This window comes from Hordeum vulgare, chromosome 7H (assembly GCF_904849725.1).
Source record: "Hordeum vulgare subsp. vulgare chromosome 7H, MorexV3_pseudomolecules_assembly, whole genome shotgun sequence".
NCBI lineage: Eukaryota > Viridiplantae > Streptophyta > Magnoliopsida > Poales > Poaceae > Hordeum > Hordeum vulgare.
This window is the reverse complement of record NC_058524.1, coordinates 50,156,532-50,170,581: the sequence shown is the minus strand read 5'-3', so window position 1 is coordinate 50,170,581 and position 14,050 is coordinate 50,156,532. Positions and strand designations below refer to the sequence as shown.

Here is a 14,050-nt window from a genome sequence, read left to right as displayed (position 1 = left end):
TGGGACATTTTCGGCTAAGTCTGTCTATGCTGCCAAGTTTGCAGGGCGAGAGGTATCGCCCACGCGGAATTCACGTGGCACTCGTCGACCCCTCTTAGGTGCAGATTCTTTGCATGGATTGTGATCATGAACCAATGCTGGGCTTTGGATAGACTGGCACGAATAGAGCTGCCGCACCAAGACTAGTGCCCTTTTTGCCACCAGCATGACGAGACGATTGGTCATTTACTCAACAAAAGCCCTCTCCCGAGGGAGGTATGGGCAAAGGTCTTTTTCGCCCTAGGAATCCTGCACGGAGATCCGCAACCACGAGAGACACTACATTGTTGGTACACTAGGCAGGGTACGCATGGGCGTAGTGCGAAGATGGTTTGGACCATATGCCTCCTTGCCATGTGGGAAATATGGAAACATAGGAATTCCATTGTATTCAACGGAGTTATGGCATGCCCGTAGCAGGTTTTGTGCCAGATTGCGAGTGAGAGTAGGGTGTGGATGCAGGCGGGCCTGATCCGAGGGAACCTAGAAGCGTTCTTTGGGGGCAACATTGGAGTGGGCGCATAGCGAGTAGTCCGTAGAATGCACTTGAGGTGGAGGGTGGCGTAACGCCTTGTAACCCCTGATGTAAACAAACCGCGAAGGTATCTCCCCCTTTCCTTCTATAATATATGATACACACACTCGTGCGTATTATAGAAAATATTAGGGACAACCCCTCTAGATAGGTGTGAAAGCAAACTAGCTTTGGGAACCATCTTAGGTGTGAAACGAAACCCGCTTTGCTTTGACTAAATGGCTTTGAGACTTAATGAGTTAGCTTCTAGAAATCTCTCGTAGGAGGTGGTTGGCGGTTCACGACCAAACATTGTTCAATGGAGTCAAACACTGTTTCATTGGGTAGCAAACTTGAGATGTGGAGACCTTTCGCAAGTTGGGTTATCCAAATTCGTGCATAACATTGTTTCACCAGGGCAAAACATTGTTTCTTCAGCAGACCACATATTTCTTCATGAACACCTAACTTTTGTTTCTTCGCCATAAAACATTGTTTTGCACGAATTGAAATGTGTTTGGTCTTCTTCGATATTGCACGTGAGTTCAACCAACAATAGAGGAGATGAAAGTGCAGGCATATGTTCAAGATAATAGTATGGACTAAAGTTAGCGTTCACGTGGTAATGTATTTATTTGGCACAAATTATTATGGTTTCTCCTTTGATGACATGGGTTGGTTCAATGGTTGTCATGTCCTCATCATCCTCCCCCTCTTGAAAAGGAGTCGTCCTCGACCCTAGCTGGTCATGTCACAAAATAAAATGGGCCAGTACAAAGAAGCAATGCAAATATTTTATCAAATGCATAAGTTTAGCTTTCACCTCTGCGTACTTCAAATGTTTGATTCGACTCAACGATTCCTTGGAACTAACATTTGCATGGAGTACAATCTTGTAATCATGCACATTTATCATCCTCCCTCTCTTGAAGAAAAGTCACCCTCGACTTCCTTCGATCTACAAAATAATAGCACGAGGACGATAAAAAATATCTTGGCCAAGGAAAACTTCAATGATCATATTCAATTTGTAATTTTGTTGGCGTCTTGATGGTTTCATTATGATTAACAAATGGGTAGTGTTGGATGTATGGCATAGAAAACATCTTTTCCCTGGTTTCATCACGCCAATGCTTCAAGGGTTCATAAGTGCATACCTCTAGGTGCTTCAAGATGAATGATCTCTTTTCTTTTACCTCACTGAGTACTTCCATGCCTTTTTGAAGATCTCTTACCACACATGATGTTTGTTTGACCGTACACCATGTGCGCCATAATTGTTCATGGATCTCATACTCCCATCTTTGTAAGAGGGCAACAAAGTATGACTTTTTGCATCTGCACATACTTCAAATAAAGAGAGCTTTGTGAATGGTTAGTAATTGAATAATCCTCTCCCCTTTTATTGGCTGGATCACTCATCTCTATGGTATTGTGTTGAAACACCTCAAGCTCACAATTGGTGGACTCACACACCTCAGTCATCCTCTCATTTTGATGGTGTGGTATAATAGGTTGTGGTTCACTCATCTCCCTAATATTAGATTGTATGACCTCAAGCTCCCGCCCCACGCCCGCCATGGACGACGACCTCGACCTCTACGCCGCTGCCGGCCTCGCCTCCCTCGCCTCGTCCGACAAAGGCAAGCCTTGCGCCTCCCGGAAAGCCGCCGCGCCGAAGCCGAAGAAGGTGCTAACGCCCGAACAACGGGCAAAGGAGTAGGCCAAGAGGAAGGACCGGAGGCACACGGCGGGCGCGGGGGATGAAGCCATCGCGGCGGCCGCCGGGCAGCAGCATGTCACCAACGCCCGCGTCACGGCGTCAACTAGGGAGGTGCTCTGCATGTTGGGTTTAACCCTAGCCAGCACGGCCTCGTCAACGCCGCCGTGGCCGCCGCGGTCAGCATCGACTCATCCGCCTTCCCTTGGACGCTGCTGCCCGACTCGCCCGGCGCGTCGGCTTGCAACCTGGTGCCTGGCTTCCACGTCTACCTGCGGGACTCCCGCCTCACGGGCAAGTGCTCGCCCGAGGTGAGCGTGGTCGCGCCTTCCAAACCCGCGGTCGCGCCTTCCACGCCTGCGGCCGCGACCATCTACCTCAACGCCACACCGGTGGCCGCTGGCTCGTTAGCCGGAGGCGTAAGGAAACGCGCGCGACATACGCTAGCCGACCAGCTGTCGGGCGCGCACAACCTGTTCGACGGAATGATGGCCGCCTGCGACGATGACTACATGCAGAACATGATCTTCGAGGGTGGTGCGCAGGCCGCTGGCTTCGAGCCTGATGAGACACAAAGCCAGGATGGTCGAGGCTACAATGAAGATCAGACCGCCTTCATGCGTGATCAGGTCGGCCTGGACCTGGATGGCTTCCCTCTCGACCATGAGTTCCCGGAGGACTACGGGCTAGAGGAAGAGGACGAGTGCGACATCGAAGCAGAGCCTTTGTTTGAGGACGAGCTCGCCAACCAAGAAGACGGGATGGCACCGAAGCGCAAGAGCAAGCGAACCAAGGCATACACGGCGGCCGATGACAAGCTTCTTTGCGAGTGTTGGAGAGACATTGGACAAGACTCCAAGACGGGTGCCGAATAAAAGCATTCAACCTTTTGGATTCGTGTTCACCGTGAGTTCCATGACCGCAAGAAGTTTCCGCCGTACCAAATAGCAAGCGTGCGCGGGTGGGTGTCCATTTCGAAGCGTTGGAGGGTGATCCAACAAGAGTGCAACAAGTTTTGTGCCACTCTTGAGAGCGTCAAGGCCCGCCCCGTGAGCGGCATCGGCGTGCAAGACATGGTATGCTAGCAAGCCGCCCTCTTTTTGTGTCATCAAGTTTATGCTTTTGTGTCATCAAGTTTATGCTTGCATGAAATACATTTGTAGGCATTTCAAGCTTTGGAGGCATTCAAGGTCCAACACAATGGCAAGTGGTTCAACCTCTCCCATTGCTTTAGGGTGATCAAAGACGAGGAGAAGTTCAAGGCGCAATATGCCGGCCTCAAGTCGCATGGTGGGAAGCAAGCCGTGGAGGAGGTTGGGGACGACGAGAAGGCTCGGTCGAGGGGGAAGACCAACCCCAAGAAGGAGGACAAGCGGGATGCGGCATCGATCGCCTTGATCGCAACCGTGGAGGGCATGATCACCAAGAAGGACTCAAGGGAAGAGAAGCGCCGGCAAGAAAGAGAAGAGCAAAGGAACGCCTTCTTGGAGATCCAAAGGAGGAGGCTTGACATGGAGGCGGAGAAACAAGCACGGATGCTTGAGATGGAGGCGGAGAAGCAAGCCAAGATGCTAGAGATCGAGGCCGCCAATGCCAAGACCAAGGCCAAAGAAGTGGCTCTCGCGAGCATGATGACCGGGGTGGAGATCATGAAGGTGGATCTCAACACCGTGGTCGCCAAGGAAGAGGTCGTGGTTCGAGAAGATGCAGGCCGACATGCTCAAGTTCGATGAGGAGTGATCTATGGCGACGAGCGCCATCTTGTTTGGATGCCGGCAGGTGTGCTGGCATGACCACGGGGGGCCGTGATGGCGTGGTCGAACTCAAGTCCCACCTTTTTTGTGTGCTGGCATGTGTGCCGGTCGGCTGGCGAGTGCGCCAGCATGAACTGTGGTGCTATTTTTTTAAGCCGGCATTATATGTCGGCGCTGGCATGATGCCGGCATGAAACATGACCGCTGGCATGATCAACCGTGGGCCCTTTTTCTTAAATGTTGTTTGTAAACATGAAATGGATGGACGCTTTGGACGCACTGCTGATCCAAATCTAAAACAGGACGGACGACTGACGGATGGCCGACCCAAACGAACAAAAAACGAACAAATTCGACGTCCGTTTGGATCGACCATTGAAGTTGCTCTTACATCGAGGCTAACGCACCTGTTGAGCCTTTTAGATCAAACCAACAGGAACAAGACCGAGACATGCCGCTTGATCCCCTGCCCAAAGTCAATGACCTCGGCGGCGGCCGTCGGGGCCGGTCATCCGACAGCCTGACCCTTATGTGTGGCTTTCAACTGAAGCTGAGCAGAGTAGTCCCTCGTGTGTGAAGACATTGGGCTCTGCGCAAAAGTTGCTAGTTGCTGCTCCTGTGCTGCTGCGTAGTGGTTTATTGGCCAGTTTTTTACTGGTGGGCTGTTGCGTAGGCTCTCAAGCGTGTATGCTAGTAGCACCTCTATATGCGTTTTTTTGCAGAAAATTTTGGGTGTACATCTGTACACCCATGACCTGTGCTGGATCCACCCGTGCTCCATAGGCAGAAAATGACCCATGGTAATGGGACTGGAGCCCTCAAACTTGTCACCATTGTAGGAAAATTCCTTGTGGGCAGTAGCATACCCACGGGAACTATGCTTGGTGAAGTCTCCACGGCCTTGTACAACTCCCATGGCCGGGGCACCATTGGTAGGTCCATCAACATCCCATCCATGACCATCATGGGGGTCATTTTGGATGGGGCTTCGCCGGTTCTTGGTTACAGCGAGGTGGCAGGGTTGTGTCCGTGTTGATCTCCATTCCTAGGAAGACGACCTCCGAACTTTTTTTTTTTTTGAAAAGGAGGAAGCGAGCACCCGGTCTCTGCATCAATCGATGCATGCAACCATATTATTAATAATAAATGAAAATGTGTCTGATGTCCACAAATCACTGAATCTGAATACAAAAATTAAACAAATAAATTGCACATCTGGCTTAACTGATAACAGACTACGATGCCTATACACCTAGCCTATTATTAGCACGTCATCCAAATCGGTTGAAGATAACCCGAGAGGCCGTCTCCCATCGGTTGCACCCAATATCCATAAGATCCCTGGATTCCACATGATTGAGTAACGACCACATACGGATTCAGGACGTTGCTCTGAAAATAACCTGCAAAAAGTTGTTGAAATTCTTGCCATTAAAAATCATGTCATTCCTAGTATTCCATATAGCCCAAAATAACGCACAGACTCCAATTCTAATAAGTTTCGATATTCTGCCGTCCACTCCATTGAGCCACGTTGTGAATAACGAATTCATACATGTAGGTAGAGATATATTAAAAGCTATATGTAAGGTGCGCCATAGAAGTTTTGCAAGCGGACAGTCTAAGAAAAGATGTTTAATTGTTTCATTTTGCTCACAAAAACAACAATTCACCCTGCCTCTCCATCTTCGTTTTGTTAAACTATCTTTGGTTAATACCACACCCTTGTGTATGAACCACATGAAAATTTTAATCCTTAGGGGCACCTTGATTTTCCATATATGTAGTGATCTAGATATTGGTCCATTATTAATGAGATCAATGTACATGGATTTAACTGAGAATACTCCGTTGGCAGCCAAAGTCCAACGAATAGTATCTGTCTGGTTAGATAACTGAATCTGCATTAGCCTTCTGACCAGATGTAACCATGTGTTCCACCGTGGTCCAACTAAAGTTCTCCTAAATTGTATGTTAAGAGGTATGGATTGAAGTACCGTGGCAACATATTCCTCTTTACGTTGGGCAATGTTATATAGAGTTGGGTATTGAAGGGCTAAAGGAGTGTCTCCCAACCAAGTATCCTCCCAAAACCTTGTTGATGCACCATCCCCAACTACAAATCTTACCCGCTGAAAAAAGGTCACCTTTACCTTCATTAGACCTTTCCAGAAAGGAGAATCCTCTAGTCTAACTTTAACCTGTGCTAATGTTTTTGAATGTAAGTATTTATTTTTAAGTATTTGAAACCACATTCCTTCAGTTTCCGTAGATAGCCTAAAAAGCCATTTGCTGAGAAGGCATATGTTCTTCACTTCTAAGTTTTCAATACCCATACCCCCCTGTTCTTTAGGTCTACATATAATATCCCAACGTGCCAGTCTGTATTTATTCTTGGCCTCATCACTTTGCCAGAAAAAACGAGACCTATAAAAATCTAGTCTTTTCCGAACCCCTACTGGTATTTCAAAAAAAGACAAGAGAAACATGGGTAGGCTAGTTAACACCGAATTTATTAATACTAGCCTTCTTCCATATGACATAAGCTTGCCCTTCCAACAACTTAACTTTTTTTCAAATCTATCTTCAATACATTTCCATTCCTTATTCGCCAGTCGCCTATGATGAATAGGAATCCCAAGATAGCTAAACGGTAGTGATCCCATTTCACATCCAAAAAGCTGTCTATAAGCGTCTTGTTCATCTTTTGCCTTTCCAAAGCAAAAAACTTCGCTTTTGTTGAAATTTATTTTTAGTCCTGATAATTGTTCAAAAAGACACAATAATAGTTTCATGTTCCTTGCTTTGGCCATATCGTGCTTCATGAAAATAATTGTATCATCCACGTATTGTAAAATAGACACCCCCCTTCTACAAGATGTGGTATGAGGCCTCCAACTTGGCCTTTTTTCTTTGGCTCTTTGTATTAGTATTGTTAACATGTCTGCAACTATGTTAAACAACACGGGGGATAATGAATCACCTTGCCTCAGTCCCTTATGTGTTTGGAAAAAATGACCTATGTCATCATTAACTTTAACACCTACACTCCCTTTTTGGATGAAATTATCAACCTGATTTCTCCATCTATCATTGAATCCTTTCATACGTTAGGCCTGTTGGAGAAAAGACCATTCGACTTTATCATATGCTTTCTCGAAATCCACTTTAAATATAACCCCATCTAGTTTCTTTGTATGGATTTCATGCAGGACAACAACACCCTCCAAGATGTGTCTCCCAGGCATGAACGCAGTCTGCGTCGGTTGGACTACAGAATTAGCAATCTTTGTTAATCTGTTTGTACCAAGTTTTGTAAAAATCTTGAAACTCACATTCAGCAGACATATCGGTCTAAACTGTTCAATTCGAATAGCTTCCACCTTTTTTGTCAACAATGTAATTGTTCCAAAGTTGAGATGAAATAATTGCAACTAACCATTAAATAAATCATGAAACATACGCATCAAGTCACTCTTAATGATATACCAACATTTCTTATAAAACTCTGCAGGGAACCCATCTGGTCCCGATGCTTTATTTAATTTCATTTGTGTTATTGAGTCATATACTTCCTTCTCTGTAAATGGAGCTGATAGCACCTCATTTTCATCTGCATTTAGTTGAGGTATATCATGATTGATGCTTTCATCCAGAGAGACCCCCGTCTCTTTTGGTTTAGCAAATAATTTTTTGTAATATTTAGAGATATGTGATTTTAAATTCTCGTGTCCTATAATTGTTCCTTCATCTTGCTCAAGTTGAGTAATTTTTTTCTTCTTGTGTTTGCCATTTGCAATCATGTGAAAGAATTGTGTGTTATCATCTCCATGAACCACCTTTGCCACCTTGGCTCTAGTTGCCCATTTCATCTCCTCTTCTCTTAGGAGTTTTTGCAACTTCCTCTCAGCGTCAATCTTTTTATAATTCATCAATCATACGACTGAGTAGTTCTTTTTCAAGTCTATATTTACCACTCTGATTTTTTGCCCATCCTCTCAAAAACTGACGTAGATTTCTAATTTTGTTTTGCCATATTTCGATATTTGTTATCCCACCCGAATCCCTTGCCCATTCTTCGGCTATGAGATCCATGAAACCTTCTCTTTCAAACCAACTTAATTCAAAAGAAAAGATATTTCTATTTCCCACATGATTTGCCTCTCCCGAGTCCACTAGGAGAGGTGTGTGGTCAGATATAGCTCTTTGCAAAGCCTGTACTGTAACCAGGGGGTATTTCTGTTCCCACTCAACACTGGCCAGTACCCGGTCCAATTTCTCATATGTTGGTACCGGTAAAGAATTTGCCCAAGTAAATTGTCTACCACTGAGGTCAATCTCCCTCAAATTGAGACTCTCAATGACCATGCTAAACATAGTGGACCACCGTGTATCAAAATTATCATTATTTTTTTCATCTTGTCTTCTAATGATGTTAAAGTCTCCCCCCACCATAAGTGGAAGTCTTTCGTCTCCACAAATCCGTACCAAATCTGCAAGAAAATCAAGTTTGATTTCTGGTTGCGCTGCCCCATATACAGCCACCAGAGCCCACCTGAACCCACCAATCTTTGACCTCAGTCGAAATTTAACCGTGAACTCGCCATATATCACATTCATCACCTCTAATGTTTCACATTTTACCCCAAGTAAGATCCCACCAGATCTTCCCCTTGGCGGCAAACAATGCCAGTCAAAATCAACCCCTCCCGAGAGGATATTAAGAAATTGTGGTGTGAAGTTATCCCTACCAGTTTCTTGTAATGCTATAAAGTCAAGTTTATGTTCGAGTGATGCTTCTCTAAGGAACCTTCTTTTAGCCAAGTCCGCTAGACCTCTGCTATTCCAAAAAATTCCTTTCATATCTCATCATGAAATTTTTTCTTTTGTTTTACTCTGGCACTTCTCCTGACCGCTGATTGAGGAAATACTTTTCTTTTCCAAGGTCTCTTGGGTTTGTCTTTAATATCATCTAAGTTATTTTTTACTATTGTGACATTTGGATGACAACCGTCAATCGAAGGAGCCATATACCCCTCCGATCCCATGTCATCCAGTTCTACCTCATCTTCCTCTAAATGTAATAAATTCTCACATAGATTCTGTAGTTGTGCACCTCCTAAGTCATTAATATCTGAATCTTTCATTGGTTTTAGCGCTGCTAAATGTTGAATAAAATCAATGGTTCTGTCTGCTTCTAAGTCTAAAATATCATTGATAGATTTAGCTAATTGTTTGCCTGAGGATCCAAGAGAAATACCTATGTCGCTAGCATTATTAATAATATCTGAATCTGAAAATTGAAGAATTGATGCTTCAGGAACGACATACATACCTGAAGTGTTTTCAGCATCACGGATTTTAACGGCCCTCATGGCACGCCCTATCGACATGTCATCAGCATCTGGCTGTTTGGATACGTTGGCTGTAGCGTCTATCTCCAGATGAAGGATCTGCGATCCCTCCAAATGAGATCACCTCCTCCATAGATACCGCTGAATGTTTACGACCGTCTGTCGCACATCCTGCCGTAGCTGCATCACCCTCCGGAACTGCATTATGAGCCGTGGGTAATATGGTCATAGGATATGTCACGTGGTCCTCCTGTCTGGTGCCTCGTGCAATGTCATACGAATTCTGGGACTGCGAATGAATCTGCAAATTCCTCTCGAATTCTGGGACTGCGAATGAATCTGCAAATTCCTCTCGCTGCACACTTATCTCAACGTCATGATGAACCGGACTGTTGCTGCAATTCCGACCTGAGGATGCGCCCTCTCCTGTCCGCTGCAGTGAGAAGATACCGTCACCCCTCGAGTCCTGTGACATGGATGGAGATCGATTTTGCCTGCCGCTGCCCGCCGGCGTGGAAGCAAAAAAATGAGTTTCAGGAGTATGGTTATCTGTTTGCTTTGATGCGACCAGTGCACTGCTACCCCTCGAATCCTGGGGCATGCAGTTATGCCGAACCTGGCTGCCGTTGCCCTGCGGCATGCTAGCAAACATGGTCTTGCTTCCTCCGAACATCCTTTGCAAAATTGCAGGAATACTTTCTTCAATCACATCAGTACATCACCAAGCACCGCTCGAGTCCTCGGGAAATCATCTTCCACATTTTGATGCCGACGTACACTCGCGTTGGAGCCTGGCATGTTATCTCTCGAAAAAGTGGACAAAGAAAATATATGTGTGGAAAACACTCAGTTCACCTTCTTTTCTTTCTCTTTCTTTCTCTTCACTAATCATGTGCAAGTGATCGGATATATGGGGAAGAAATTGAGGAGTATGGATGTGCAGACGAACAAATATGGGATACGTCCGATGACTGATTGGACGCGTTTGCGGACGTTTGAGGATCATATTTGCTATGTCCAGCCATAGATGCTCTTAGCCATCCGCCTCGCCGAACATTTCATCAAATGCTATTGTATAGCTCCCATCACACAGTTGATTTTTCTCAAAAAAAGCACAGATGGTTGTTGAAAAAATGATTAACATTATTAATTCAATGAAGAATTTTTTAATTTGATGTAAAAAAATCTTAATTTTAAAAATAATCATGAATTTGAAAGAAAAAAAACAGTAAAATAAAAATGAGAAATAACATGGAAATAATAAAATAAAAAAGAAAAAATGCGAAAACCGGTCTGTGAAGGTTCTAGAACTTTCCAAAAAACAGAAAAGTGATCTGAGTTACTTGGACCGGCCCAAAACACGTATCCATGGGGGCGGGGCTGCGTGTTTGGTCGACAACTCTCTACTTTTTGTCTCAAAAAAAATTAAATTCTCTATTTTTTCTAGAACTGACAACTGCCTACTTAAGCGGTAAAAGTTTTTGAGGTGTACTTTAGCTGTAAAAGTGGAGACGTCGTCGATGGCAGCAGTGTTTTTTATTAGAAACGGGCTTTATTTAGCTTTTTTTTTGGAGAAATACGGGCTTTATTTAGCTTAACTGGGAAACATAGAAATATTACGTTTCCGAGGCCCACAAGCCCATAAGCCCATAAGCCCACGGCACGGGGACGGCGTCAGGCACGCCTTCAAATACTCCGCCTTGGCGCCCAAACGTAACCGTCGCAACCAACAGCATTCGCTCCTCCACAGCAGCGCCAAGAAACCAAGAACCCGCTCTCCGTCTCCGCCGCGCAGAGCCCACCTCCTCCCCTCCCATGGAGCAGTTCCACCACGGCCAGCACGTGCGGCTGCGGAGCCGCGAGCTCGGCACGTACCTGCACGCCGAGGAGGACGGGCGTGGCGTCTCCCTCCACCACCGCCGGGCGTCGATGAACGCGGCCTGGGCGGTGCACGTGTACCATCCCCCCCGCTCGCAGGTGCCGTACCTGCTCCTCCACAGCGCCGCCTACGGCCGGTACCTCGCCGCCACGGACGGGCCGGCGCCGGTAGCCCACCGTGGGTTCCGCGTCGAGCAGCGCAGCTACAACCAAGGTGAGGACGCAGTCTATTGGACGGCCAATCGGACGGAATCCGGGGACTACGTCCTGCTCCAGCACTTCAACCTCGGCTACCTCCGCGCCAACGGGAGGTACCTCCGCTGGAACAAGGGCGCCAGCGTCGGCCATGTCGACGGCGTCCACAACATCAGCACGATGATGCACTGGGTCGTGGAGGCCATCCCCGCCAGGCAGGTCATGCCTCGCCTTCCACGTTTGACTGAGGTGAGTCCGTCCGCCATGCCCGCTTCTTGATTCTTCCCGATCGAATTTGCGCGAGCTAGGTTCTTGAAACATGAAACATGCATCGGAGATCGAAAATCGTGTTGATTTCATTCGCATGGGAGCAATTCTTGGCTCTGTTCTTTCCGAATTTGCGCTTTCTTTGGCTTCCGCATCTCAAAATCGTATTTGATCCCCTGTCCTGGCAATGAGATGGTTCTTTATTTGCGACACAACTGCAGCTCCCCGCCGTCGTGCTGCCAACGCGGGAGATCGTATACGTGTGGCCGGACAACCACGGGGACCTCATCACCGGCGGCAGGCACGTGTTCAGGGGGAGATCCGTGTACCGCCTGAGGAAGGAGCTGGCCAGGCTGCTGAACAACGTCCAAGTCTTGGGCGTCGCCGACCTCGTCATGTGCCTCCCCACACGTGATGGCCGGCTTTTCCCACTCGTCGTCGACCTGCCCAGCGACCGCCAGAGGTTCCACGTCGTCGTCGTCGTCGCCGGGACGCCTCGTGAGAGCCCCCTCCACTTCCTAACTCTTCTCCTTTGGCAACAAACTCTTATATTTGCACTAGTCTTCAACTTGTCTGTGCTAATCTGCCCGTGCTTGGGAAACAGTGTTCGAATCGATCGCTCAACCTTTTGCTGCTAATCTGAAAAACATTATGAACCTTTTGCAGTAGTCTGATTGCAGAACCTTTTGCTGCTAATCTGTTTCAGTTAGGAATCTGAACTGCTGTAGGATTATAGACATCAGTAAAAGTAGCTGAATCGAATCAGTAGGTGTTAAACATTCACGACCTTTTGCTAGAAGATTTTGGTCTCGTAGGCCTAGTCCTGGAACTATGATATATTATATTTGCGTCCGTAATATACTGTGCTAGCTGCTGTAGCTGAATATTTTCCTGCTTTCAATGGTTAGTTGTCTGGTAGTTTGCGAGGGTGAGATGTTCTGGCTGAATGTTTGGGCTGTAAAAACTATCTGGTTCGATGCTTCAATAAACTTTTGCTAGAAGATTGTCTGAAACTAGTTGTTTGTTGGGGTGAAAATCATTTTATAGGTCTAAAATCCACACTGAATCTTGATATGGGAAACAATTGGCTTTGACGCCACTGTTCTTCGATTCAGAGGATTCAGTTGTTCAATTTAATAACATATATGCCGCTGGTGGAAGACTTCTGAACTTGGAAATCTAAATCAGTTCGGTCTGCCTAGTTCAGATTCACAGAGAAGATAATGATTTCTGTAACTGTATCGAGCAACTGCTCGAGTAACACATTGCATTGTTTTGACACATGATGCCGAAACTGTTGTAGGAAAACAGTAGCCTGAAAAACAGTATACTGAAACTTTTGCTGCTAATCTGTTTCAGTTAGGAATCTGAGCTGCTGTAGGATTACAGGCATCAGTAAAAGTTGCTAAATCAATTCAGTAGGTGTTCAGCAGGCACGACATTATGGTAGAAGGTTGTCTAAAGCTAGTTGTTTGTTGGGGTGAAAATCATTTCATAGGTCTAAAATCCACACTGAAACTTCATATGGAAACTATTGGTTTTGATGCCACTGTGCTTCGATTTAGATGATTCAGTCCATCAATGTTATTGATACCAAAGTACCATATATATGTCACTAGTGGAAAACTTCTGAACTTGAAAACCCAAATCAGTTCGGTCTGCCTAGTTCAGATTCACAAAAGGAGATAATGATTTCCGTTTTTCAGCCTACTGTAACTGTTTAGAGTAACTCATTACGTTGTTTTGAGGTTCTGCACATCTGCTTTCTTTCTTATCTTCGTATGTAAACTTGTTGCAGTACCTGCGACACATGATGCCTAACTGCTTTACTATTTTTCTGCTAATTCAGTTCACACGCGGATGCGGTACGCGGATGTCGATGCAGAGTAGAGAGGTGCCCCTACAAGTCGCCTTCCTGTCCACTTCTTCAGAAGCGTCGCCGCCTCGGACACGATGACATTAGAACCCAGTTCCTTCCGTTGAGACATGGGCTCAGGAAAACCCAGCAGTTGTTGTGTTTCTGCTAGCTAAGCTAAACTTGGTTTGTTCTCCTCACAGTAGGAAACCTATTTGCGTCGGCATCACGGTTCTAGAATTCTGAAACTGTTTGAACAATGTCTGTAATGTGTTGACAATGGCCGCTACTTTCAAGTTGCTAGCTGCATTTCTCTTAGATGAAGAATTTGGTGTCTACACAGATGTGGCGCTTCTTGCGGCGAGTTGAGCGCTTGAGTTTCGTTATTCTGCTGAAAGTTTCAGCCCTTCAGCAGAAAACGATATTATTTTCGCTTATTTTCAGGTTGTGTCCCCCGGAGTCTGAAATGTATAG

General features: G+C 46.0%; 1 protein-coding gene across 1 annotated transcript; it reads left to right on the top strand.

The window, feature by feature from the left end:
• Window positions 1-11,196: 11,196 nt before the first annotated feature.
• LOC123408241 lies at window positions 11,197-13,611 on the top strand. The gene is made up of 3 exons (XM_045101395.1): window positions 11,197-11,703; window positions 11,943-12,219; window positions 13,571-13,611. The coding sequence occupies exons 1-3, from the start codon at window positions 11,197-11,199 to the stop codon at window positions 13,609-13,611; spliced, it is 825 nt and encodes a 274-aa protein (XP_044957330.1).
• Window positions 13,612-14,050: the final 439 nt, after the last annotated feature.

Coding starts and splice junctions, on each gene's coding strand:
- LOC123408241 (XM_045101395.1), top strand. CDS start 11,197: ATGGAGCAGTTCCACCACGGCCAGCACGTGCGGCTGCGGAGCCGCGAG. Junction 11,704..11,942: donor GCCTTCCACGTTTGACTGAG/GTGAGTCCGTCC, acceptor ACACAACTGCAG/CTCCCCGCCGTCGTGCTGCC. Junction 12,220..13,570: donor CGTCGTCGCCGGGACGCCTC/GTGAGAGCCCCC, acceptor CTGCTAATTCAG/TTCACACGCGGATGCGGTAC.